Source organism: Benincasa hispida, chromosome 7, assembly GCF_009727055.1.
Source record: "Benincasa hispida cultivar B227 chromosome 7, ASM972705v1, whole genome shotgun sequence".
Classification (NCBI taxonomy): domain Eukaryota; kingdom Viridiplantae; phylum Streptophyta; class Magnoliopsida; order Cucurbitales; family Cucurbitaceae; genus Benincasa; species Benincasa hispida.
Window position 1 is genome coordinate 43,398,162 of NC_052355.1, and position 25,257 is coordinate 43,423,418.

Sequence of the window (25,257 nt, forward strand, 5' to 3'; positions counted from 1 at the left end):
CTATATTATCATAGAGAGTTTCTGAACCTAACTTATAAGGCTAAACAGAACTTAAACAATAAGTAGAAATAAATCGAAAACAGTAAAGTTGATCTCCATCTACTGAGATTAATTTATTAATGAGCAATAAAGGAATTTTACAAATTATAGATAATCAACGAAATTAACAATCTATAATTTTAAGTATCCACTGATACCGAGAGATCTGGCCTCTGAAGAACAACCCGCTGCAAAATAGTGTTATCCGCCTCTTACCGGCGAACTACCAAAACTAGATCTGCAGCAAACCCAAACCGGAACCCACCCAGAACCAAAAGTTCTGCTCAGACCGGATCGAACCAGCGCAGACACCCACGCTCGACGCCGCGGACGGACGATACCCAGCACTGCTTCTCCGTGAGCTTCCAAAACCGAAACTGCCGGCTTTGCTCCCCTGACCGGCGGCTGCTGCCCAACGATTTTTTTCTTCTTCCGACGGCTACTGGTTTTTCCTTCAGCCGGGTTGCTCACTCACGGCTGCTCTCTGTCTCTTCAGCACAGGCGGCTACTCGTTTTTTTTTTTGCCGAATGAAAGCCCACGATTTGCAGCCCTAAGTGGAGAAGGAAAGAGTAATTACAAAAAAGTCATTGCTCATTATTTACAGCCTTTAATTTTTTTCCAAAAACCCAATAAAACCCACTTAAATACCTTGTTATTTTCTATAAATCTCCTAATATATAACTGTCAAGCTGATTCTCCAATCTTCCTATATTTAATATTCAGACCATCTAATAGGTATTTACACCTATGGGCAGGAAGAACTTTGGTTAATGACAAATTCTCAACTATATGAACCTTGACCAGTTCAACATCTTTCTGGGCTACAACTCTGATAAAATGAAATTTGACATCGATATGCTTAGACCGTTCGTGATGAGATGGATTCTTCGCCAGATGAATAGCACTCTGGCTATCACAACGGATGATAGGAATGAACTCCTGTGACAATAACCAACTATTTTTTTCAACCACACTGCCTCTTTCACAGCTTCACTATTGAAATATACTCTGAAATAAACAAGGCAACAACTGACTGTAGAGCAACTTTCCAACTGATCACATTACCAAACAAACAAAAAATGTGATCTGATAGAGACCTTCTTTTGTCAAGATTTGCAGCATAATCTGCATCTGTGAAGCCTTCCAACAGTACTGATTTAGTTAAAACACAATGATACACTTGCACTACCTTTCAAATATTGAAGCACCCATTTAACTACACTCCAATTTGACATAAACCTACTTATCATACTCATAGCATAACCCAAGTCAAGCCTAGTACAAACCATTAAATACATAATACTTCCAACAACATTACAATAGGGAATATTAGTCATCTCTAACATTTCTTATTCAGTAGCAGGACACTGAGACGAAGAAAGCCTAAAATGAGATGTTAAGGGTGTCGAAACTGCTTTACAACCAGACATATTATATTCTCAAGCAGTTTATGCACATAACTCTCCTGCGAAATGGTTAATAAACCTTTCTCCCTATTTCTTTTCACATCCATGCCTAGGATCCTTTTCAGTTCACCTAAATCTTCTGAAACCCCTGCTTCAAAATAAAGGTGTCAAACATGATATACCATTGTCTCGACGATTGCTTCAGTCCATAGATGGACCTGTGAAGACGACAAACCAGGTATTCCTTTCCTTTCACCTCATAGCCCTTAAGTTGAGCCATGTAGACCACTTCCTCCAATTCTCCATGAAGGAAACCTGTGAAGACGAAAAACCATGTCTTCCTTTCCTTTCACCTCATAGCCCTTAAGTTGATCCATGTAGACCACTTCCTCCAATTCTCCATGAAGGAAAACTGTGAAGACGAAAAACCATGTCTTCCTTTCCTTTCACCTCATAGCCCTTAAGTTGAGCCATGTAGACCACTTCCTCCAATTCTCCATGAAGGAAAGCTGTGGTGACGTCCATCTGTTCAACAAACATATCAAAGTGAACAACAATAGATAAAATTAATCGAATGGACGAATGCCTCACCACTGGAGAGAAAATCTCATGAAAGTCAACTCCCTCATTTTGTGTGTAGCCCTTGGCTACCAGTCTAGCCTTATACCTAGGCTTGCTGTCACCTCCTGTACTTGGCTTGATTTTATAAATCCACTTTGACTGAATGAGCTTCTGATTAGGAGGCATTGGAACCAATGACCATGTCTGATTCTTCTGCAATGAGAACAATTCTGCTTCCATAGCATCCTTCCACTGTTCCTTCGAATCAGATACAATAGCCTCCTCAAAAGTAAGAGGCTCTGCTTAAATACTGTCAGCTACACAAGTAAGAGCATAAGCAACTAAATCAGCATAACCATACCTCGTAGGAGCATGCCTCACTCGCTGAGGCTTGTCACGTGTAAGCTGATAGTTCTGTAGGTCACTGCTACTTGAGCTTTCTTCACCAAAAGCTCCCTCATCAATCAAAGTCCTCTACAGTTGAGGCTATCTGCCATCATAACTGGATAACTGATCACTGGAATCACCTGAACTAACTGATGTTGTGCTTTAGAATCAATTATAACCTCTGCCTCAACCTAATCAACTGTCTGCTGTTTTTGCTGCTCTTTGACATGAAATGGCATCTCAGTTTCATTAAAGGTCACATCTCTGCTGAAAATGCATTTATTTCTGCCCTCTTCCAAGCACCAAAGCTTATATCCTTTAACACCATGAGGATAGCCAATAAACATACATTTCAGTGCCCTCTTATTTAGCTTCCCTTCCTTAACATGAGCATAAGATGAACATCCAAACATTCTGAGATGATCCAAGCTTGGAGCTTTTTCTGTCTATTATCTCCTGAGGAGTCTTTAGGCCTAAAGCGGAAGACAGACTCCTATTAATAAGATAACAAACTGTTTGGGCAGCTTCCCCCCAAAATTTTAAGGGTAATGAAACATTTGTCAAGAGACATCTTGTACGCTCCATAATTGTTTTGTTGAACCTCTCAGCTAAACCATTCTGTTGTGGAATGTATGTAACAGTAAAATGTCACGTAATTCCCTCAGATTTGCAAAATGTATCAAATTTGTGGTTCACAAATTCCAAACCATTGTCTATCCTCAGATACTTTACCTTTTGCCTGTCTGGTTCTCAACTTATTTTTCCATTCAAGAAATTTTCCAAAAGCTTCGACCTTCTGTTTCAGTGGATACATCCATACCTTTCTTGAAAAGTCATCAATCATTGACATAAAGTATCTCGAACCTCCCATAGAAGGTACCTTTGTAGGACCCCACAAATCTGAATGAATATAATCTAAAATTTCTTTAGTAGAATGGTTCCCTTTCCTAAACTTCACTCTGGTAGACTTTCCCATTATGCAATGTTCACAAAATGGGAGTTCAATGTCTTTAACTCTTCCAAGCAAACCTTGTTCTAAAAGAGCTTGAAGACCTTTTTCACTCACATGAGCTAATCTATTATGCCATAATATGGACTTATCTGTTTCTTTCTCAGATGCAATAGCAGCACTACATGAAACTATAGTACCCTCCAACACATAAAGACCATTCCTCAAGGTTCCCTTCAGCTTAACCAAAGAAACCTTGATAACCTTCAAAACTCCATTCTCAGATTTATAAGAATAACCTGCTCTATCTAATTTGCCTAGAGAAATTAGATTTCATTTGAGTTCTGGAACATACCTTATAAGAATTCTGATCATACCATCATGTGTTGCAATTCGAACTGACCCAATTCCTTTTACATCACAAGCACCATTATCACCAAGTAGAACTGATCCCCATCATTTTCCTGAAAGTCAATCAAGAAATCCCGATTAGGAGTCATGTGAAACGTGCACCCTGAATCCATGATCCAAGCATTCTGAATGTCCCTGCTGGACACCATCAAGACCTCTGTTGAATCATACCCATCAGTAATATTTGCTGCACTAGAATCCCCTGCATGCTTGCTACTTGATGCTTCCTCGCTCTTATTCAAAGGGTAATTCTTTCTAAAGTGTCCTTCTTTATGACATAGGAAACACTTTTTGCTTATCCCCTTTGATTTCGACCTGGATCTCGACTCTTTTCCTTTTCCATTCTTTTTCTCATTTCTGCATCTGGCCATGGGTAACTTTCCATCCTTGCGTTCTTTTTTAATCTCGAGATTTCTCGTTCTCAAGGCATCCAACACTATATCCACGGACAATGAATCCCGTCCATATTTAATAGCTGCCTTAACTTCTCGATACTATTCTGGTAAAGAATTCAGAAGAATAACTACTTGATTTTCATCCGACATCTTCTCACCGATGTTATTGAGATCAACTATAATCTTATGGAATTCATCTAGGTTATCTTCCAAGCCTTTACTTGAGTCCATCTTATATCCAAAGAATTTCTCCTTTAGATATAATTTATTTGGCAAGGACTTAGTCAAATAATTCTTCCACAACTCTGCTGTAGTAGTGGCCTCATCTACTAGCCTAAGCACTACAGATATAGAATTATTATCGAATAGGCCATCTCATCTACATCCCTTTTTTCAGCTTCGGTAATTGTTGGTGGAAGGTTATCTTTGTCTAAGATTTTGGCTATCTTTTGTTGTACCAGAACAACCCTAATCTTTTTCCTCTATAACCCGAAATCACCTTTCCCATCAAATTTAACAACTTCGAATTGTGTAGACATCGAAGCCATCTGTCAAATTAATTCCAACAAAAATCTTGAACAAAGAATATGCCAGCACACACTACCACACACCCTCATTGGATCAACTGGAGCTCTGATACCACTTGTGAGAGTTTCTGAACCTAACTCAGAGGGCCAAACAGAACGCAAACAACCAACAAAAATAAATCGAAAATAGTAAAGATCTTAGTGGTTTTTGGTTTACATCCACTTTGAGAACCAGCTTGAATTAATTTATTAATGATCACAAATCTGTAATTTTAAGTATCCACTGATACCGAGAAAAAGAAAGAGTAATTACAAAAAAGCCATTGCTCATTATTTACGATAATGCCATTGGGCCTTTAACTGTTTTCCAAAAACCCAATAAAACCCACTTAAATACCTTGTTATTTTTTACACTATCCAAAAGTGGTTATGGGAGAGAAACATTTGTTCCTCTATTGCATCTTTTAGTGATTGGTTATGTGGTTATTTAAGGTAATTTACATTAAAATCATTAAAACAATAAAAAATATATATATATATATATATACCGTGTAGATTTTAGATATTTCATTTTATTGGTTTAAAATTTGATTGTCTCTAATATTTGATTCTTTCTCGCGCGTAACTTAGATTTGAAGATTTTGATATTGTTTGGGTCTAGATTAAATTTGTAGATTTTGGTATCGTTAAAATATATATATATATTATATATATATATAAAAGAAGAACCATTCACGTGTAGATTTTGGATATTTGATTTTATTGGTTTAAAATTTGATTATCTATATTAACTCCAATAAACCCTAGTTCAAATTTTAATTAGTTATAAATTATTTTATCTATATATTTCCATAAATCCTAAATCAAGTTTGAATTAGTTAGATGACTATTTTATTCCTATCAAAATATGGAGAAACATCTAACCTAAATAATTAATAGAAAACTAAAAAAATTATACCTTCACACGTAGATTTATAATTCACGTGTAAATAATAATAAAAAAAATAAAAGAATTGTATACTTAAACTCTATCTAAAATCTTCTAAAATCTAAAGGGGCTATGAAAATAATAATAATAATAATATAATAAATAATAATAATAATAATAATAATAATAATAAATTTAATGTAATTTACAAAAAATAAGAATAAAAAATCTAAAATCTAATACTATATTATATATATATATATAAACTCAACATAGAATCTAGAATCTAAAATCTAAAATAAAAACTATATCTCTCATCTTTTTAAGTAAGTAAATTAAACTCTCCATTCTGAACTAGTAACTCCTCTCTCTCCTCTCTCTTTCTTTTTTTTTTTTTTTTTCTTTTCTTTTTTTTTTTTTTTTGCTCTCTAATATTTTTGGCTATACTTTTGTTTCAAAATAAATTATTTATATTTGATTTTAAGATTTTAATTTTTATTATTTTTTTAATCGTCACGTTAAATGCCTAAAAAAACATGCAATTTCTTTTTTCTAAATGCTTTTGCAAGCAGATTGATGTGATCCTCATATGTTGAAGATTTGGAGAAAAACCACAAATGATTCTCACGTATCAAAGAGAGTAAATAAGGTGAAGTAGCATATCATTGCTCTCAAAGTTTAAACAATTTAATGGTCTTATAAGTTTTTTTTTTCTTTTTCAATTTTGTAAATAAAAATGCGAGTTCAGTTTAATGATTGTATTTCTTTTTTGTTTTTTCAATTTTGTTGTAAATACATACCATTGATTCATATATTTAAGAAAAAGAATAACAATTTAGGACTTACAAATTCTTTCAAAATTTTCAAAGTATGTCTATTTCTTTCTCTTTTTTCTCTACTTGTTTCTTAATTTTTTTTTGTTATGTTTTTTTTTTGTAGCTCTTGCTTGTCTGTGTTGTTTAGGATTGTTTTTCAACTATAAACATGTCCAATTTTATTTTCTCGTTTTTATTCTTAATTCCAGATGTGTCGTCTCTATCAATTATTTTATTTCAAGAATTTGAAATCTAAATTGTCCCATAAACTAAATTAAATCTTCGGTTCTCTATGAGATTTTTTAGGATCAATTTCATCAAATAGTTTTCATAAACTTTCTTCAAATTTTTGCTTTATATATATATAAGATAATTGTTCTTTTAATCAATTTTATTTTCTTTTACATTTGCTTTATTGTTTATCAATTGCATTAAACAGTTTTCATAAGCTCTCAATGCTTTTTTTTTTTTAAAGATTATTTTTATAGTCAAATTTATTTTATTTTTCTCTTTTAACGTGGATAAAGATGGTTAGAGACAAGATGTAGATGTGGTTTTTATGTTTTTTTCCTTTTTTAACATGAATGTCTAAAATTATGAATTTTTTTTTTAATATAGGTGATATTATTATATAACAACAATGGGATCCCACAGTCCGGGACCAAGGCATCAAAGTATTTTATTTAATAATTTAAAATGATAATAAATTTTTTCGTTAAAGTGATAATTGATTTTAAAAAATGTCATTTTATAGTGATAAAAAAAAGTCATTTTAGATATAAAAAATATCTAAAATACGTAGGAAACTTGGTTTTAGTTTTGATTTCTTTTCTCGGAGATTTGATTAAAGTTTAATCTAAATTTGAATCTAATTTTCTATCTACCTTTCATCCCTATCTCTTTTTAAATATTTTGTTATAGGTCTTTTTTTATTTTTGTTTGTTTGAGGTAGTTAGGCCCATTTGTTTATTTTTTTTTTAAAAAAAAATGCCGTAGTTTTTCTATTCCTCATAATTAGGTGAGGAAGAGAGCCTAGGAACGGAAGCTTTCATAATGATTACTTTATATATAAAGATAATTTTATTTATTTTGCTTTTAATGTATATAATTTTTTTTAATATTCTTATCTTACCAAAAAAATATGTATATATTTATTAATTTATTTTATGCACACCACAACATTATCTTTGAATTGAAGATATGATAACAAATATAAAATGTTTTTTTTGCGAGATTTAATCTTAAATTTCAAGTTAGAAATAAATCATCATAAATAGAAAATATTTTTTTTCAAGATTATATCTAAATTACATCTATTTTTTTTTCAGGACTCATATTTATTTTATTATGTCTTATATCTAATCTACTCTTTTCAACTTGTATATATACATTTGATTTTCAACCTTATAAAATACATGCATAGTTCCAACTAGTTATTTATAAATATAGCAAAATTCTTAAAAGTAATATAAATCTAATAAATTAAATTTGATTTTTTCTATTCCAATTTTGCCCTCCTGATTTTCCTTTATTGTGCGTGAACAAGAAATATGAGAGGTAGGGGCTATGAAAAATAATTACCCAAAATTTTCTTTTTTCTTCTCAAACTCCCTATCTTATATAAGAAATGAATTTTTAATTGATTCACTTTATATAAACTAAGAGTTTATTATTAATTTAAAATTTTAATTGATAAATTTAAAAAAGATAAATGTTATATTATAAAGTGGTTAGATATTACATGTTAGTCCATTTAGAGATATTACAAAATTTAGCTAAACTCAATTAAATTCTAAGACTACCATTTTTTTGTTTACTACCAAACAAACAAACACAAACAAAAAAATATCTGTTTAAAAGATTAAAAAAATATATATATACAAAATAAGGTGGAATTCATATCCTATGGGCACATTCCAAACGTACATGTATTATTACTCATTAAAATATTTAAAAGGAAGAAAATAAAAATAGACGCACCTTAGTAAGAATAAAAAACTGGCATGTTTTGTTAATTAGTTTCAACTATTTTTACTTTTTTTAAATCAAATTTGTTTGAACCTCAATATTCAAAAGATAATTATTTTAAATGATAAAATTATTAAAAATATTTTTAAATATTATAAAATACCATTAACTCTCTGTGATAGATAATAATAGATAGTGATAGACATCTAGACATTGATAAATAGTAATATCTTGCTATTTGTAAATGAAGTGACTCATTTTCTTACATTTGAAAATAGTCAATATTCAAATATTTCACCTTTACTTTAGCCAAAATATAGATGTTGAGCTAAATTGACATGATATTCTAATATTAATTTCGATGTGATTTAACCTCTATTTGATAACTATTTCGTTTTTTGTTTTGGTTTTTAAAAATTGCACCTGTTTTCTCTTCACTTCTTATAATGATTTGCATGTTTTTAAGTACAATTGTTGAATTCTTAGTTAATTTTAAAAAACAAAAACAAGTTTTGGAAGGTTATTTTTTTTAGTTTCCAAAATTTGACTTGTTTTTCAAACTATTAGTAAAAAATAGATAATAAATGAAAAAACTTGAGAATAATTTTTTAAACAAATAATTATTAAATAATTATTAAACGGATCTTAATTTTCTCTCTTAAAAGTAAATAAATAACTCACCTCCACCTTAAAAGATAAAATTGAAAATGGTTGACACGACTCTATATTAAGATCCCGTATCTAAAGTTACTTATAAACAAAAGTTGCTGACGAATATCTCTAGAAAAGTGGTTTTAATATTCTTAATGCTTGTGTAAAATAAAATTAAAAAAAGTCAAGATTTTCTCAAAGTTACTTTTATAAAAAATATCAAACATCTGTCCTAGGGATATTTTCATAAATATTTTTATACATCCACAAACTTGACGTGGACGAAAGAGATGAATAATTCTATTGTATTATAATAAAAATTCGACAATACATAAGGAAAAAAAATATCATTAATATAAAAATAATAAAAATAATAAGTATAACAAAAAGAAAAAAAAATCATGAATATACATATGATATAAATAATAAATATTTTATAAAAAAATCCATTAATAATTAATTATATATTTACTATTAATTTAATTTTTTTTACAATTTTGTAATTGTTATTGTTTTTTCAAAGATATCTTGGTATCTATATTTTTATTAACATTTATGTAAAATTAAACCTTCCATATTTTCGTTATATCAACATTTTAAATCTTACTTTTATCCACGAAAGTTTAAATGTAATTTAAACCTTTTTTAAAGTACCATATCCAAAAAAGAAAAAAAAATTATCACGATTTTCCTGTCTCATAAAAGAAGAAGAATAATTGTGATGATAAGACTTCAAAGATAGCAAAAACACAAATAATAAAAAAAAAAAATGAAAAAATGAAAAGAAGCATAGGTGTAATTAGTTATTACTTATTAGTAGGGATGTTCATAGTTTAATTTGGGTTAGGTTAAACAATTTTTTAGATTCAATCTAATTATTCGAATTGTAAATTTATTCGACTCAAGTAACCTTTATTAAATAATGAAACAACCCAACTCAACCATGAAATTTTTGGATTGGGTTGATTTAGGTTAATTGGGTCATTATTTAAATATTTGTTCTAAAAATAATAATATGTTCATATGTAAAAATTGTATTTAATTATTTTCATATATTGAATTAAGATTAATAATTCATTTTTAATTTATATTATAAAAATTTTCTTCCTAAAGGTTAAAAAAATATTTTTAGGAGTCATTGGGAAATAAATTAACCAAAATAATTATAAAATGAAAATAAATATATGTAAAAATAATTGTATCATAAATAATAACAACATATTTTTTAAAATTAATAATAAGTTTGAATTAGTTGAAATTTATTTGAATTATTTGAGGTGAATCATGAACTAAGTCAATCAATAATTTTTTTTTATTTGAATTCAATTCAACTACAATAATCTAACCGAAATATTTGTAAGGTGATCGAGTTTTTTTTTTTTGAACATCACTGCATATTAGAAATAAACAAGAAAAAGAAAATTGGTTTATGTAATTGTTTTCCGACAGAACGACATGCTTAGTGTCAGCAAGTTGGCAAGGAACAGCCGAGCCGTCGCATTCAACAAGTTGATGATTGACACGCTCTAAAGTATTTCCCAACCTCACCCACTTCGACACGTGTCCATTCACAAACATTACCCCACGGGCCCCACTTCCCCAACTTGGCGATTTTAAATTTCAAAAAAATTAAAAAAAAAAGACCTTAGCAACTTGCCTCACGTGGGTCCCTATTTCCCTTCCCCCCCCCCAACTCTACTCGCCGATTCCTCGCTCGGATTCCTCGTTGACTTTTAGCCTTCTTTCTTTGACCGAGGTCTAAACTTGAGAACGTTATCCACGTTGTTTACGGTAAAGACAGAGAGAGAAAGCCGAGGAAAAACGAAACACCGTTTCAATGCCCAAATCCATATGCCCACGTGTCGGTTAACCAAGACGTTTAGATTTGACCGATACGTGTCAACTTCTGATTAATCGCTATGTTTTCGACACGTGTCTCCAATTTGGAAAAAATTGTTGATAGGCACGCCAAAAGGACAAAAGCGGAGTTTTATTAAAAAGAGAGGAAATTTTTTTTGTGTCAGGTCGGACCACGTGTCCTTATTTTACGACTTAGGATGCCACTTGTCTCCTGCAGGCATTTTTCTCCCTGCAGGGTATTTTCGGTACAATAATTTTAGTTTAGAATTTTTTTTAAAAAAATTGAAAAATTTTCATGGGGGGAGGAGAGAAAAAGCTCCTCCTCTTTCCTCTCTCCGCTTCTCCGTTTCCTTTGATTTCTCTTTCACTCGTCAATTATTTTTTGCGCTCTTCTTTTCTTTTCTCTCTCTTTTTTATTTTTATTTTTATTTTTTTAATTTTTCTCTCCCTCCCTTCTTTCGCTGTTCCACTTTCTTGGAGATCTTTTACTAGACTATTCGTTTTGATTTTTTTCTTCTTGAGGAATAATTGTTGGAATGGAAAGCGTTTTCTTATTTCCCTTATTTTTTTCTATATGGGAATGTGATCTGAGATTATAATTTGATGGGTTTTATTTGCTACTTTGAGTATTTTTATTGATACCCATTTGTTTTTGATTCATCATTCTGCTTTTCTTCTTTATGGGTTTTGGTAAACGAGATCGTGACGGTGTATAAGCATTTTGATTTACTCTGTTTTGAATTGAAACATGGGGGAAGCAAATGAAGGAGGAAGTAGAGGAATGGAGAAGGTTCCTCTGCCAACTGAAAAATACCCAACAGATCTGTTGCAGAGATTCTTGTGTAGCAATTCACATCAGACCCAAATTCGGGGGTTTAATGGAGAAGAAGATGATGCAGAGGAGATTGAGCTTAATCTTGGGCTTTCACTTGGGGGTCAATTTGGGGTTGACAAAAATTCCAAGAAGCTGATTCGGTCATCTTCTATAGCCGGTACCATGCTTTTGAGGGACGATGAGGCCTCTACTCCGGCAGCCGTATCGTACCCGGCAGCGCTTATTCGGACCTCATCCCTTCCGCCGGAGTCGGAGGAGGAGTGGAGGAAGAGGAAGGAATTGCAGACGTTAAGGCGAATGGAGGCTAAAAGGAGGCGATTTGAGAAGCAGAGGAATAAGGATGGGATTGGGATGGGGACCGCCGGGTGTTTTGAAGAAGAGAGGCGTGAAATTGAAGGTCTTACAGGATTGAATTTGAGAGAGAGAAGGCCTGGTTCCGGTATTTCGACGGTGGCACCACCGTTCGGGTTGTCGACATGGGCTGCAGCTGCCCGACAGGCTCTTACTGGTGGAATTATGGATGAGATTGGCAAAGGCAAAGGTGGCTGTATATCCAGTGGCGGCGGCACTGGCGGCGGAGGTTTACCCGGTGTCGGGCAGCCTGCGTCTCAGTGCTCTGCTGAATCGCAGGGCGGAAGCTCGTCGGGGATGTCGGAATTGGATAGCAAACAGATCCAAGGTACCTCATTCTTCATCTTCTAATGTTAGGTCTCTTTTTGGCTTTAATAGTTATTGGTTGTTATTGTCACTGGTAGTTATTCTTCTGTTCCCCCCTGTTTTACATATTGTGGGATGGAACTATTTGTTTGATATCTGAAAAAGTTGTCATAGTTCATGATAGGATTCTATTCCTTGGCTTGCAATTCATAATCTGAAAGGTACTTCTAAGTCATAGGCATAGGCAAATAATCAAAGCACATTATAAGATATCAAGTGGCGAATACATATGGCTGGTTGAAGCAATTTTTTCTTCTTAGATTGCACAGTCTATGATAATCCGAATGGAAGTGCCGTGCTTCATCGCCATTTGAACTGATAAGAGCATTTTGTTCCTCCTATGATATTCTTCTGTTGTAAGCTCAAATTGTTTGCTAAAGGACTGTTAAATTTCTGATCGTAGATTTCTTTTCCCTTTTCATTCTATAGGTTTGTTTAAGATGGCAACATCTCTTGCATCTGTGATTGGTATCAGCATTACCATTGATCTGAATGGTTGTGCACCCAAGCTCATTTATGGCTTATTGGAACTGTCTGGCAATTGCTTCTTATACTTAAAGGCTTTAAAGCCCAATGGCATTCAGTTTGCTGTTACCTAAGCTATGTAATATGCACAAATAATTAATCGATACCACACTCAGTTTTTGATCAAAATGATTTTGTTTGGGAATTCGAGAGTGGGTAGGTTGTGCTAGGTGACGGGAAAAATTGTACTGACCTACTAGATGGAACAATTGGTGCGGAATTTGAATCGTTCATGTTGTTTAAAACAAAATCATTACAGCAATTTTAGATTACTGTGCATCAGGAGATCATTTAAGCGCACCAAGTTCTGTATTCTTGAACAAAGAAACTCTCTCTTCCATCAATTCTGTTTAAGTCTTGTTCTCAAGGCATGCTTTTGGACTTTGGAAAAAGTTGTATGCTTCTTTAGGAGGACCAAAGGTACTGCTTATAAGTTTATTCCTACACAATAAAATTAGTAGCACTGTTGACATGTATATATGACAATTCGCACCTAGAGCAGGCCTCTTTTAGTAGGCTCTTATATTCGATCAGTTTCAAAAAATAGGAAAGCAAGGTTATTGGTAGGGTTACTGGGTAATGTTTTTGAAGACTGTTGAAAACTTGAAACTAGTGAATCAAGCTGGATTTATTCAGCAAACGATGATTAGGTTAACAGTTATCTTCCTTTTATCAACATAGTTTGATTAAGGCATTTCCCCTGCAGTATTGAATTGGTCCAGCTGATTTTCAGATTTTCTTCACTTATGTTCTAGGTTGCTTAAATTCTTTAGAGACAATGAAGAAAGATTCTTGAGGATAGTAAAGTTTTCTATGCTAAACAGAGTGAATCCATTCTGAAGGGAATAGAAATCCCATCAGAGTGCTATTTGCATTATTTGTAAAATGTTCTTCGTTTTTCAGGATCAAGCAGTTATGGTGAAGCGAGAAGTTCCTCACAAGAGCGAGGCAACCCAGAGGCTGCAGGTTCTTCAGGGTCGAAGATGTGTGAGAATCCGTTTGGCAGTTCCAAAACAGAGACGAAAAATCCATCCAAGAAGCCCGATTCAGGTGAGAACAGGGGGAGAGAAGCGGGAATGACGTCGATGGAAGACATGCCATGTGTGTTCACAATAGGGGACGGGCCAGACGGGAGACGGGTGGAAGGAATTCTTTACAAGTATGGAAAAGGGGAGGAAGTGAGGATAATGTGTGTTTGCCATGGGAAGTTTCTGTCACCAGCTGAGTTTGTGAAGCATGCTGGTGGAAAAAACGTGGCTCATCCCTTAAGACACATTGTTGTCAATCCAAATTCTGGTCCTTTTTTGTGATGTGTGGTTACAATCCTTGCCAACCCCCATCAAACATTTGGGGAGCCTTCAAATAGGAAACATAGAGAACTTAGTGTTTTAAGTGAAAAGAGATACTTTGTTATTATACTTGATTATTTTTCTTACCTTGTAGAGTGAGTCATGTCTTGAAAGAGATTTTTGAATGGCTCTCAGCTGGAGATTTTATGGATCAAAGTATTCATATTTCTTCCTCATTTTAATATCAAGTTGGATAAAAAGGAAAGCAGCAATGGACAATTTTCAGAACAATTGTTCTTGAACTTCCTTTGACGCACATTGATCTTCATCTCGTTAACTACGAATGATGAATTTCTTGTCAATATAGTTTTCAATTCTTTTTTCTGCTTTTTGATTTCTAAATCATATGGTTTTTTCAAAGTTCATTCATAAGAGCAATGCTTTTCCCCATATTGAATATTGTATTGATGCTGTTTTGCACTAAAAGCTGCTCATTTTGCTAATCTAATTTAACAAAGGTTCCCTTAAATGTTCACGCCAACCAATTTCGTCATTGTCATAAAGATCACACTAAAAGGTGAACATCAAGGAAGTGAATCCTATAGTAGTAGAGTTCTTGACACACCACAATACGAAATCAATCAAATATACTAATCTTGTTAAGTACAAGAGAACAGATTCTGTTCTAAAGGAGATCTGTCTATGATGTACTGTCAATGACTACTAATTTGTGGTTAAATAACTCCTGAATGAAAATTCAGTATGTTACATTTTATGACTCATCCTGTTTCTAAACGCCTGAAGAGACTAATATAGAAGATCAGGCGACATTGTCTGTTTAACGACAAAAATGACAAGGATAAATGTGACAATGAGGATGAAAATGGCAACAATGACGAAAATGACAACTACTGCAGCAGCTCCATGTCCAACAAGATGAAGATGAACATAAATTCTGTTTGCAACAAGAAGAACAAGAACATGAACCGCAACTCCATTTGCAACAAGAACATGAACAGATACTCGACTTGTAACAAGAACATAAACAACAACACCATTTGAAACAAGAACATGAACAGCAACTAAATTTGAAACAAGAACATGAACAGCAGGGAAACCAACACTTCGCTGTTGATTTTGAAGAGACTGGAGTGCCTTGAAATTTAGCATGCACAGGCACAGTTCCACCCTGCGCCTCCTTATCGGCCAAACTGCAGATATTTTGTACTGGTTAGTTTGACGCTTATACTTTCTTTTGACAACATCAACGAAGTTGCCAGATGATAATGATCTAACCGAGAGACATCGACATCATAGAATTGGTAAGCTAAATGCTCTATAAGAAATTCATGAAGAAAAAGATAAGGAGGTTGAAAGAAAAGGTACTCATTGGACGCACTTTTAACATTGTTAATAATGTTGAAGAGTACGGAGCATACATGTTAGAGGTGTGACAACAAAATCCTTTTCGGCTACGGTTCCAACAATAGCAGAACGTCCTGCTACAGTTCCAGCAACAGCAACTCGACCATGTAGGGTAGCAACGTGGCCGCAAACAGTAGCAGAACGCCTGACTACAGTTAGAAGAGTAACACGATGGGCATGCACACTTCTTCTTTCTGCAACACACAAAGAGCATATTTCCTTATACTCTCATTACCATCGGCCAAAAGAAAGGGTGGGGGGGTCTATCTTCATGCTTATTAGATATGAAAAAAACGAAAAGAGAGTAATCTAAAAGGAAACCATACAGTGACTATTAATCAGGCAGAGGCCTAAGAAGATATTATGATCTGTATTCACGTGGAAGGCCAATTCTTTAGTAGAGTAATCTAAAAGAAGCACGATAACTTTTTCCTTCCTTTTCACTTGGGTTCAACAACATGCAATGGTGACCTTTTGGTCGAAAAGATAATACCTTAACCAATTGCTATACTCAAGTGACTGTAAGCATGAAGTTGGAAAACATAAATTCCAAGAATAATGTTTTAACCGAGAGACAATGAGCAAAGACTTACATGGGGAAAGCGAATGAATCTGAGCTGCTTTGACTTCTATCAGAGTGGCGAGATTTACTAGAGGAATTCCATGATACTGCAGGAGGCGGTAGGTTTCTGTCGCTTAGATCTTCTGCAATCAAACCTTCCTTATCCTCTATGTTATATTCTATGGTATCTGCCATTTTAGGCTCCTCTTCACATTCAGCACTCTTCACTTCAGTTTCTCTTGACGTGATAACTGCAGGTGGTGGGCTAAACACAAACAAATCGTCTGATTTCATCAACTCCCCTGATTTCGTTAACTCGTCAGACTTACTCAACTCACTTGACATCAACGCATGATCTCTGGAGAAACTATTGTTTCCAACATGAATGCTAAACAAGGATTCATTTGAAGCAATACTCCATTCCAATGGAGTGATTGATCTACTTCTTTGGAAAACTGCAGATGGAATTCTAAACGGGTCATATGATTCATATCCTCCCACACGATCCATCATCTGAAGAGGAGGGGATTGAGTTGGGGACATAAAATTTCCACCAGACTCAAGGGTAAAATCTGACACTTGGGATGCAGATGTGGGACCTTGAGAACCGCTACTCTTCTCTGACTTGGAAGAACAAACGCTGGAAACATCGCTATCATCATCTTTAAATTGAAGCTGGTACATACCACGACCGGGATTTCCGAAGCAAATCGTATCTGCTTCAGGTCGGTCAACATTTGAACCAACTTGAGCGAGATCTGATATTTCCAACAAATTTATAGACGATGAAGACCCATATCCCAGCTGTTCGGTTGGGGAAAATGAAACGCCTTCCCCTCCAGTACCTTCAGAATGTTTACTACTACCTAACTCTATTATAACCGGGTGTTCTGTTAAATGTGAACTTCTTTCACGTCTACCCGTCGCTGCCATATATATTCTACTTCTCTTGCCTTCTTCAATACTTCCTAGTTTCCCTACTTCAAGCTTTCCTCTCACTTCCACCCAATAGAACCTGAATTCGTTTTTAAACTTGAGTTGCTTTGGCTTCTATCAGGAGCAACAGGACTTTTTCCAAGAACCATAAATGCAGCCTTTGCTCCTTTAAACAATTCAATGGCCACATAATTAGAGAATATACATATATATGGCTTTCAATATCCTGCTCTGCATAAAAATTTCTAAGAAAACAACAAGATAAATAGAATAGATTCTTCATTTCTCGAAAAAAAAGGAAGGAGAAAACACGGAGAGTCATTCCATCAACCAGTAACCGAGCAAAGAAAAATATACACTGATGTTTAAAAGAACATACATCCTCAGCTAAACAAAAACGAAGTTCATAAGAAACTCACTTGGATCAGAAAACGCATGAAACAGCCCTTTGCGTTCCAATTAACTCCGAAACCTAACCACTACCACTAAATCTCGCCGGAAGCAACACCGGCGATAAGCGGCTCCAGTCTATCTCAACACAAGACAAAATCCTCGAAACCCATGGAAATCTAGTCTGTGATCAATTAAAAAATCAACTAAAAAAAAAAAAAATCTCGAAAGGAAAGAAAAGAAAAGAGAAGTAGAGAGAGAAAGATAAGATCCGTAAATACCTGAAAATCAGATCCCGGCAGGCATAAAAATGCAGAAACCGATTCCGAAGATGTGTTGTCTTTCATTAGAAGGAAGAAACAAGAAAGAAGAAGAAGAACAAAAAGAAACGGGAGAAATGAAAAAGGGCGAAACCAGAAATTAGGGTTTGGGAAAGGGGGAAGAATGGGAAAGATGGAAGGCGCTGCGACAGTCTCGCGGCGTTCAGTTTTCATTAGTAACGAACAATAGCTGCTTTTCGCGCCTAACTTAACTGATTCCCTTCGGCTGGCCCCACTAATGCTGAGGTGTACGATTGGTACGGTTCCTTTCGTCTTTTTCCAATCTAGCTGAAACGCCACGTCATTTTACCTTAGACAAAGTCTACCCTCTTTATTGTACCTTAGACAAAGTCTACCCTCTTATTGTTATTATTATTATTATTATTATTATTATTATTATTTGTTTTTCTTTTCAGTTCAAAATTCGTCGGTTTAGTGGTTAATGGTGATTAGGTTAAGTAAATTAGTCTCTTTTTTACTTTATCTACCACTCTTCTATTTGAACATCAATTCTCAACTAGCTTATCTAAATTAGCAACCAAAGAGTTTATCTAAATACTTTATACAAACCACATACCATTTTATGGATATATTTAGTATTCTTGATAATGCTTTATAAGGAAAATGACTTTTTTCATCTCAAAGTTTGAAAGATATGTGTCCGTGGTCCATGAAGTAAAGGTCATTGAAGTATTTTTCTTATATTTTTTTAAATAATTATATTACAGCTTCGTTTGAGATTATTGTATCTTTTGGCAACTTAAAAAAAGTAAAATAATGTTTTAGGAAATTTTAATTTTAAATTAGAAAAAGCTAGTTAAACTAGATTTATTATTTCAATTGTTTTGTATGGATAATTAAATTATAATTTATTTCAAATTGTATATGATTCAAATTTCAACTAATTTCATCTAATCTAATTAACGAATAAAATATTGGAAAAGAAATACCTTTTTAATTTATGAGTTTTCTAGAATAGGTAGAAATTAGCCAATTTAATCCCTAAGTTTTACTATTTTCCACTTATCTTTCTTTTTTCTTTGCTACAGTGTTCACTATTTTCTATCCAAACAAAAATATAATAACCACTGACTATAATAACCAGCTCAGTGTCCCAAACTGTTGGGGTTGATGCCCTAAAGTCTCGTGTCCTGTAATTTGTAAACAGTTTGTACGGATGTTTGTGATGTATAATATATGATATTTTACTTCACTTCTTGTTTTTGCTCAACTGAATATTTTATTTACTTTACCACAAACCAATAAACTAAAATCCCTGGTTATCTTTATGTAACTTAAGCATGTATGTGGTGACATACAAGTGGATCATGTCTTAAAGAATAACCAAAATGGTTTGTAGTATATGGATATAGGAGGGAAACCTTATCCTGTAACGCTACGAATGCAGCCCACTTTGTGGAATAGTTACAAGTGTTGTAACTTGTTACAGATGGTCTGATCCTAATCATTCGTGTAGGGGACATGCGAGCGGGGGCGTCTTATACAAAGAGTTTATATAAGACCTGACCATGAAGTGTTAATGTCTCGTTATATAACACCATTCATGATAGAGACTTCACTTCACTAGAATGACTATAGGTAACATGACCTAAATCTTGAGTGAGTTGGGAAATCTTGCCATTGAGGGCGGTCCTTTGATTTGCATGGGTGTGAGTGGCCAGTTCGCCAACTCAAACCTGCCACTTTGGGGATTCGTCTAATTTGGAAGTTGGGAACTCAGCTATACAAGATGGAATTCACTCCTTCCCCGAAGCAGGGAGCTATCTATCTAGGTTGATTCTAGGGCTTGGACGATGTGGCGCTACACACCTTCTCTTGGCCTGAGAGGTGTTCACACATAGTTGGACTATTTTGTATTGTTCATTAGAGGAATCAGTGGTACTTAAGGAGTGAGATGCAACTACAGGGGAAACACGGTAAATTGGCCCAGCTGTACTTACGCGCATTTGTGAAGGGCATCGTACTCATGATTGGTTATATCCAATGGACACATAAATATATCTGTGGTAAGAAGAGTTCAACTGTCGGTCTTTAGTGGAATACCTGACAGTTAGAGTTTAGTCAGCTATTCACGTACCGTTGGAGCTTCGAGCCATATGTCCATAAAGTCCCCTTGGTAGCTTGGATAAAGTTGAGAATCAGTTTTTGGGCCAGTTTGAAATGTTCAAATTGACAAGAGGGAGTTCGATTATATATGATATAATTGAACTAGTTAATTATATATGATATGATTGACTAAATATATGAGATACATTATTTTGGAGGAAATTGGATATAAATATGATATATATCAAGTAGAGGAGAAAACACTATAGTAGATATATGATATCAAACTATAGGTTAAGAATATAATATGATTATATTAATTGGACAGTTATGTGATAATTGGCCGAGTTTTTCTCCGGATTCGTGCGAAAGTGGGAAGTTCGAATTCAGTTCTTGTAACTGAAGAATAAAATGAAATTTTTTTCCATTTTGCAAGAGACAAGAAAGAGATCCAAAAAATTACTCACAGTGTGAAAATATATGATCGCATAGCATTGAGAGCCTATACTATAGTGCCCGTTTTCCTAAACGATCGCACACCTGCGTACTAAACGATCGCCTGTTATTTCTAAACGATCGCTTACGTTTACTATACGATCGCTTAGTGCACTGAGCAAAACTAAATGATCGCTTATCATTTGATAGACGATCGCTTAGCTAAACCTACATGATCGTGTACCCCGATCTAAACGATCAAGCACACCTGACTATACGATAGTCTTCTACTATCTCCCACTTGCTTGTTCGTTCTACACAATCATGTTTCCTCCTTCCCTTTACCAATTCCATCAAAGTCCACCATTTGGATTCTCACTCCGAGAATACTGAGGGCTTCGAGTGGTGGTATCGTCCCCGGTTGCTATTTGTTCGTGCGCTGCTGATCGTGTATACAACCACGATGCTGCTAGGCGACTGTTTGCTGGACGATAAGGAACGTGAGGAGTTCGCTTCCGCTGGACTAAGTTCGATTGAAGAAAGTCTTCAACTGGTACATTTACTTGGTCTTTTGTATTTTATTTGTTAAAGCATGCCAGTAATTAGTGTTACAATGTATATCTATTTGTTAGAATGTATGTGTGGTAATTCTATCACAATGAAATTGGAAAGATCCGCTTCCGCTCATGGATACTCTTGTTTAAGAGTTCCTTCAATCGTATCAAAGCCAGGTTTCTGATATTCCAATTTAATTGATGCAAAGAATTTCATATACATTCACGGTGGGTGTTGCATATCTGTCTTCGTTTTAGTTGTTAAATCGTTTATGGATGTGCGGATTAATGGAGTTTTCTGTGATGAAACCTCGGTTTGATTAATTCTTTTACATTTTTGGTTAATTGTAAAGGCCCCTGTGTTTTTTAGCATAATTAATTGTTATAAACCTTTTGAAAAAGAGAGATAATTTTTATAAACCTAAAAACTAAAAAGTACATTTTGAAGTCTTAAGGATCAAACACACCTTAAATTTAAGAATCAAGTATACATTATTTGCAACGGATATATATATATATATATATATATATATAAAATATAGTAGCCAGTTTCCTTAGCAGGTAGGTCACACGTACTATAACAATCATATATATAAAAGTTCTATTGAATGATTTATAATTGGAGTCTTCAAAATCAATAAAGGAAATTGTATTATAAATATTGTGATAATAGATGTCCATTAGATGCTCATGTTTAGTGTCCATTGACCACGTGTTATGCCTAATTTCCCAAAGTGTTGTTCATGTGTCTCAATATTACATATTATCAGTGTCCATGTAATCTACCTCCTACTTGCCAAATTATCTATACATAGTGACATTTGGTAGATTTTGGAAGATACACACGGGGCAAATTCCATGAAAATTGGAGAAAATGGAGAATTTAGAAAAATTTCTTATTTTATATTTTGCTAATTATTTTATTTTGTTTATTTTGTTTAATTTATTTTAATATTTATTTATTTTATTATTATATTATATTATATTTTATTTGTATCCATGTTCCTGTTGTGCTCCTCAAGTTCACAACACGTTATCGACATGATGCTCCTATTATTTTCCTTGCTAAAAATAGATTCTAAAGGTATGTCGGTTTTTTTCTCTTCGTTATAATTAATAGATTAAATGTTGTTTTTACATATTTTGATATATATTAAATTTCTAATATAAATATAATATTTTGTAATAGTGTTACTATGAAAATATTATAAAATTAGAATTTATCGCATTTGATACTAATGGTAGTAATTATTTGTCATTAGTGTTTGATGCCAAAATATACCTGAATGTCATAATAATGTGATCATCAGAAAACAATTTTTCTTCCTAAAGCTCGTCGTAAATGGATACACTTGAGGCTCCAAAATTTTAAATCAATAAGTTAGAGAAGACATTTTTCTACATTTCGGATACACTCCTGCAGTAGCAACATCAAGAGATATTTTAAAAGTATTATGCACTCATCTGATGTATTCTCGTGACCGAATGAAATAACGAGTTATTGATAAAAAAACATGAATCTCGACGAACTGGGACAACACCATTCCATAAAGTGAATGCTATGAATTTCAATAATAATCGTGGTGGAGGTCGTGGTCGAGGTCGTGATCGTGGCAGATGAGAAAATAATTATTATTTTTGTGGTGGTTATTCTAATAATTCAGTTTTCAAAAGAACCACACAAAATGATGATCACCAAGAAAAAGCAACACAAGATAAGAGTTCAAAAAGTATTGAAAATAAATGTTTTCGATGCGGAATGACTAGGCATTGATCACGTACTTTGTTGTACGTCAAAACACTTAGTTGATCTCTATCAAGCCTCCCTGAAGGAAAAAGAAAAAAATGTGTAAGCAAATTTTGCATACCAGGATAATGACATATTTGACTCATCCTATATGACACATTTGGATGTGACACATTTTTTCTCTTAAAGAAAAATTGATACAATTGATGGTATAACAAGCGTTTCTTTTGATTTTGAGAATATTTAGTATTAATGTTGTTCGTTTTTTTTTTTCATGTTTTTTTCCTTGGTTAATATTAAATTTTTATATTCCAAGTGTTGTTTTTCTTATTGTAATTATTATTTTTTAATGAAAAAACCTAGATCATTTTCATATGTTGGGTGACTCACAAATGAGTAAGGAAGATCTATGTTTGGCAGACACTGCAACTATACATACAATACTTACAAGTAGAAATATTTTTCCAAACTGACAATGCTAGAAGCAAAAGTCAATACAATTTCAGGTTTTGCAAACCTAATTGAAGGGTTTGGAAAAGCAAATATTATTTTGCCTATAGGAACAAAATATACAATTGACAATGCATTGTTCTCTAGTCAATAAAAAAGAAATCTACTTAGTTTTAAAGATATACGTTGTAATGGTTATCATATTGAGACTGGTAGAAAGAATAATATAGAGTATCTTTATATCATATCTACTGTCTCATATGAAAAATATATACTAGAAGAGTTTCATGCTTTATCTTCTAGATTAATTATACTCATATACGAGTAATTGAAACATATGCAACAATGAACCTGAAGTTCATGAATCCAGACATATTTACAATTTGGCTTGACCGATTAGGTCATCTAAGATCTATAATGATGAGAATAATTATTGAGAATTCAAATGGACACTCATTGAAGAGCCAGAAGATTCTTCAATCTAATAAATTATCATGTGATGCTTGCTTTCAAGGAAAGTTGATAATTAGACCATCATCAACTAAAGTGGGGATTGAATCACCTGCACTTTTAGAATGAATTCATGGTGATATATGTGGACCTATTAACCCACAAAATAGACCATTTAGATATTTTATAGTATTAACAGACACATCCAGCAGATGATCACACATATGCTTATTATCAAGTCGATATCTTGCATTTGCAAGATTACTTCTTCAAATAGTTATGTTAAGAGCACAATTTCTTGATTATATAATTAAGACCATTCGTCTTGATAATGCCGATGAATTTATATCACTAGCTTTTAATAATTATTGTATGTCATTGGGATAAGTGTTGAACATCCTATAGCTCATGTTTATACACAAAATGGTTTAGCATAATCATTCACAAAATGTTTGCAGTTAATTACTAGATCATTGCTTATAAGATTAAGCTTCCTTCATCTGTATGGAACATGTTATTTTGCATGCAACGTCACTTGTATGTATTAGACCAGTATCTTATCATAAGTACTCACAATTACAATTAGCTTATGACCATGAGCCAAATATTTTCCACATGATAATTTTTTGATGTGTAATATATGTTCCAATTTCTCCACCACAACGTACTAAGATGGTTCTTCAAAGGAAGTTAGGAATATATATTGGATATGTTTCCCCATCAATTATTAAATATCTTGAACCCCTGACGGGTGATGTATTTACTGCATGATTTGCTAATTATAATTTTAATGAGACAAATTTCCAACATTAGGAGGAGAAATTAAGAAGTTGAAAAAATGAATTACATGGAATGCATCGTTATTGTCTCATTTAGATCCCCGTACAGATCAATGTGAACTTAAAGTTCAAAAGATAAATCATTTGCAAAATATAAAAAACCAGTTACCAGATGCATTTATAGATGCAAAGAAAGTAACTAAATCACATATACCAGCTGCAAATGTTCCATCGAAAATTGATATTTCAACACAGTAAATTGTCACTAATGAGTCTGGAACACGTCAAAGGTGTGGTAGATCAGTGGGTCCAAAGATAAAAATCCTCGAAAAAGAAAATTAATTAATAGTCAAGAAGACTTGGTTGAGAATGTAACTACCTATGAAGAAATTCATGACATGACTAATGAGGAGGGTGAAATACCTAAAGATAATAATGAGATTTCAATAAACTATGTCATGACAGGAAAAAAATGGAATTGAACTCATATAGTTATTGACAACATTTTTATGTATAATATTGCTCTTGATATTATATCTAAAAATGAGGATTCTGAAGCAAAATCTATTGAAAAATTTCGGCATAGAAAAGATTGGCTTCAGTGAAAAGAAGCAATCGAGGCAAAATCAAACTCACTATCAAAACTTCAGGTTTTTGGACCAGTAATCTAAACACTAGAAGGTGTCAAATCTGTGGGATACAAATGAGTATTTGTGAGGAAAATAAATGAAAACAATGACGTCACAAGATATAAAGCAAGACTAGTTGAACAAGGTTTTTCACAATAATCAGTATTGATTATGGGAGACATATTCTCCAATGGTGGATGCAATTACATTAAGCTATTTAATTGGTCTGACTGTGTATGAAAGTCTGGA

At 33.4% G+C, this 25,257-nt stretch overlaps 2 protein-coding genes across 4 annotated transcripts; one reads left to right on the forward strand and one right to left on the reverse strand.

The window, feature by feature from the left end:
* Positions 1 to 11,158: 11,158 nt before the first annotated feature.
* Positions 11,159 to 14,506, forward strand: LOC120081529 (ninja-family protein AFP3-like). Its single transcript, XM_039036489.1, has 2 exons — positions 11,159 to 12,412; positions 13,879 to 14,506. The coding sequence occupies exons 1-2, from the start codon at positions 11,647 to 11,649 to the stop codon at positions 14,283 to 14,285; spliced, it is 1,173 nt and encodes a 390-aa protein (XP_038892417.1). The 5' UTR covers positions 11,159 to 11,646; the 3' UTR covers positions 14,286 to 14,506.
* On the reverse strand, positions 14,210 to 18,268 carry LOC120081528. Of its 3 annotated transcripts, none has more exons than XM_039036486.1 (5): positions 17,859 to 18,268; positions 17,607 to 17,761; positions 16,283 to 17,353; positions 15,704 to 15,883; positions 14,210 to 15,475 (listed from the first exon to the last, which is right to left on the reverse strand). In XM_039036486.1, exons 3-5 carry the CDS (start codon positions 17,182 to 17,184, stop codon positions 15,103 to 15,105), a joined length of 1,455 nt encoding a protein of 484 aa, XP_038892414.1. In that variant the 5' UTR covers positions 17,185 to 17,353; positions 17,607 to 17,761; positions 17,859 to 18,268; the 3' UTR covers positions 14,210 to 15,102. The 3 variants fall into 3 exon arrangements, with proteins under 3 accessions (XP_038892414.1, XP_038892415.1, XP_038892416.1); XM_039036488.1 differs by having other exon boundaries at positions 15,323 to 15,475; positions 15,664 to 15,883; positions 17,859 to 18,267; XM_039036487.1 differs by lacking the exon at positions 15,704 to 15,883 and having other exon boundaries at positions 14,895 to 15,475; positions 17,859 to 18,267.
* Between the last annotated feature and the right edge of the window lie 6,989 nt (positions 18,269 to 25,257).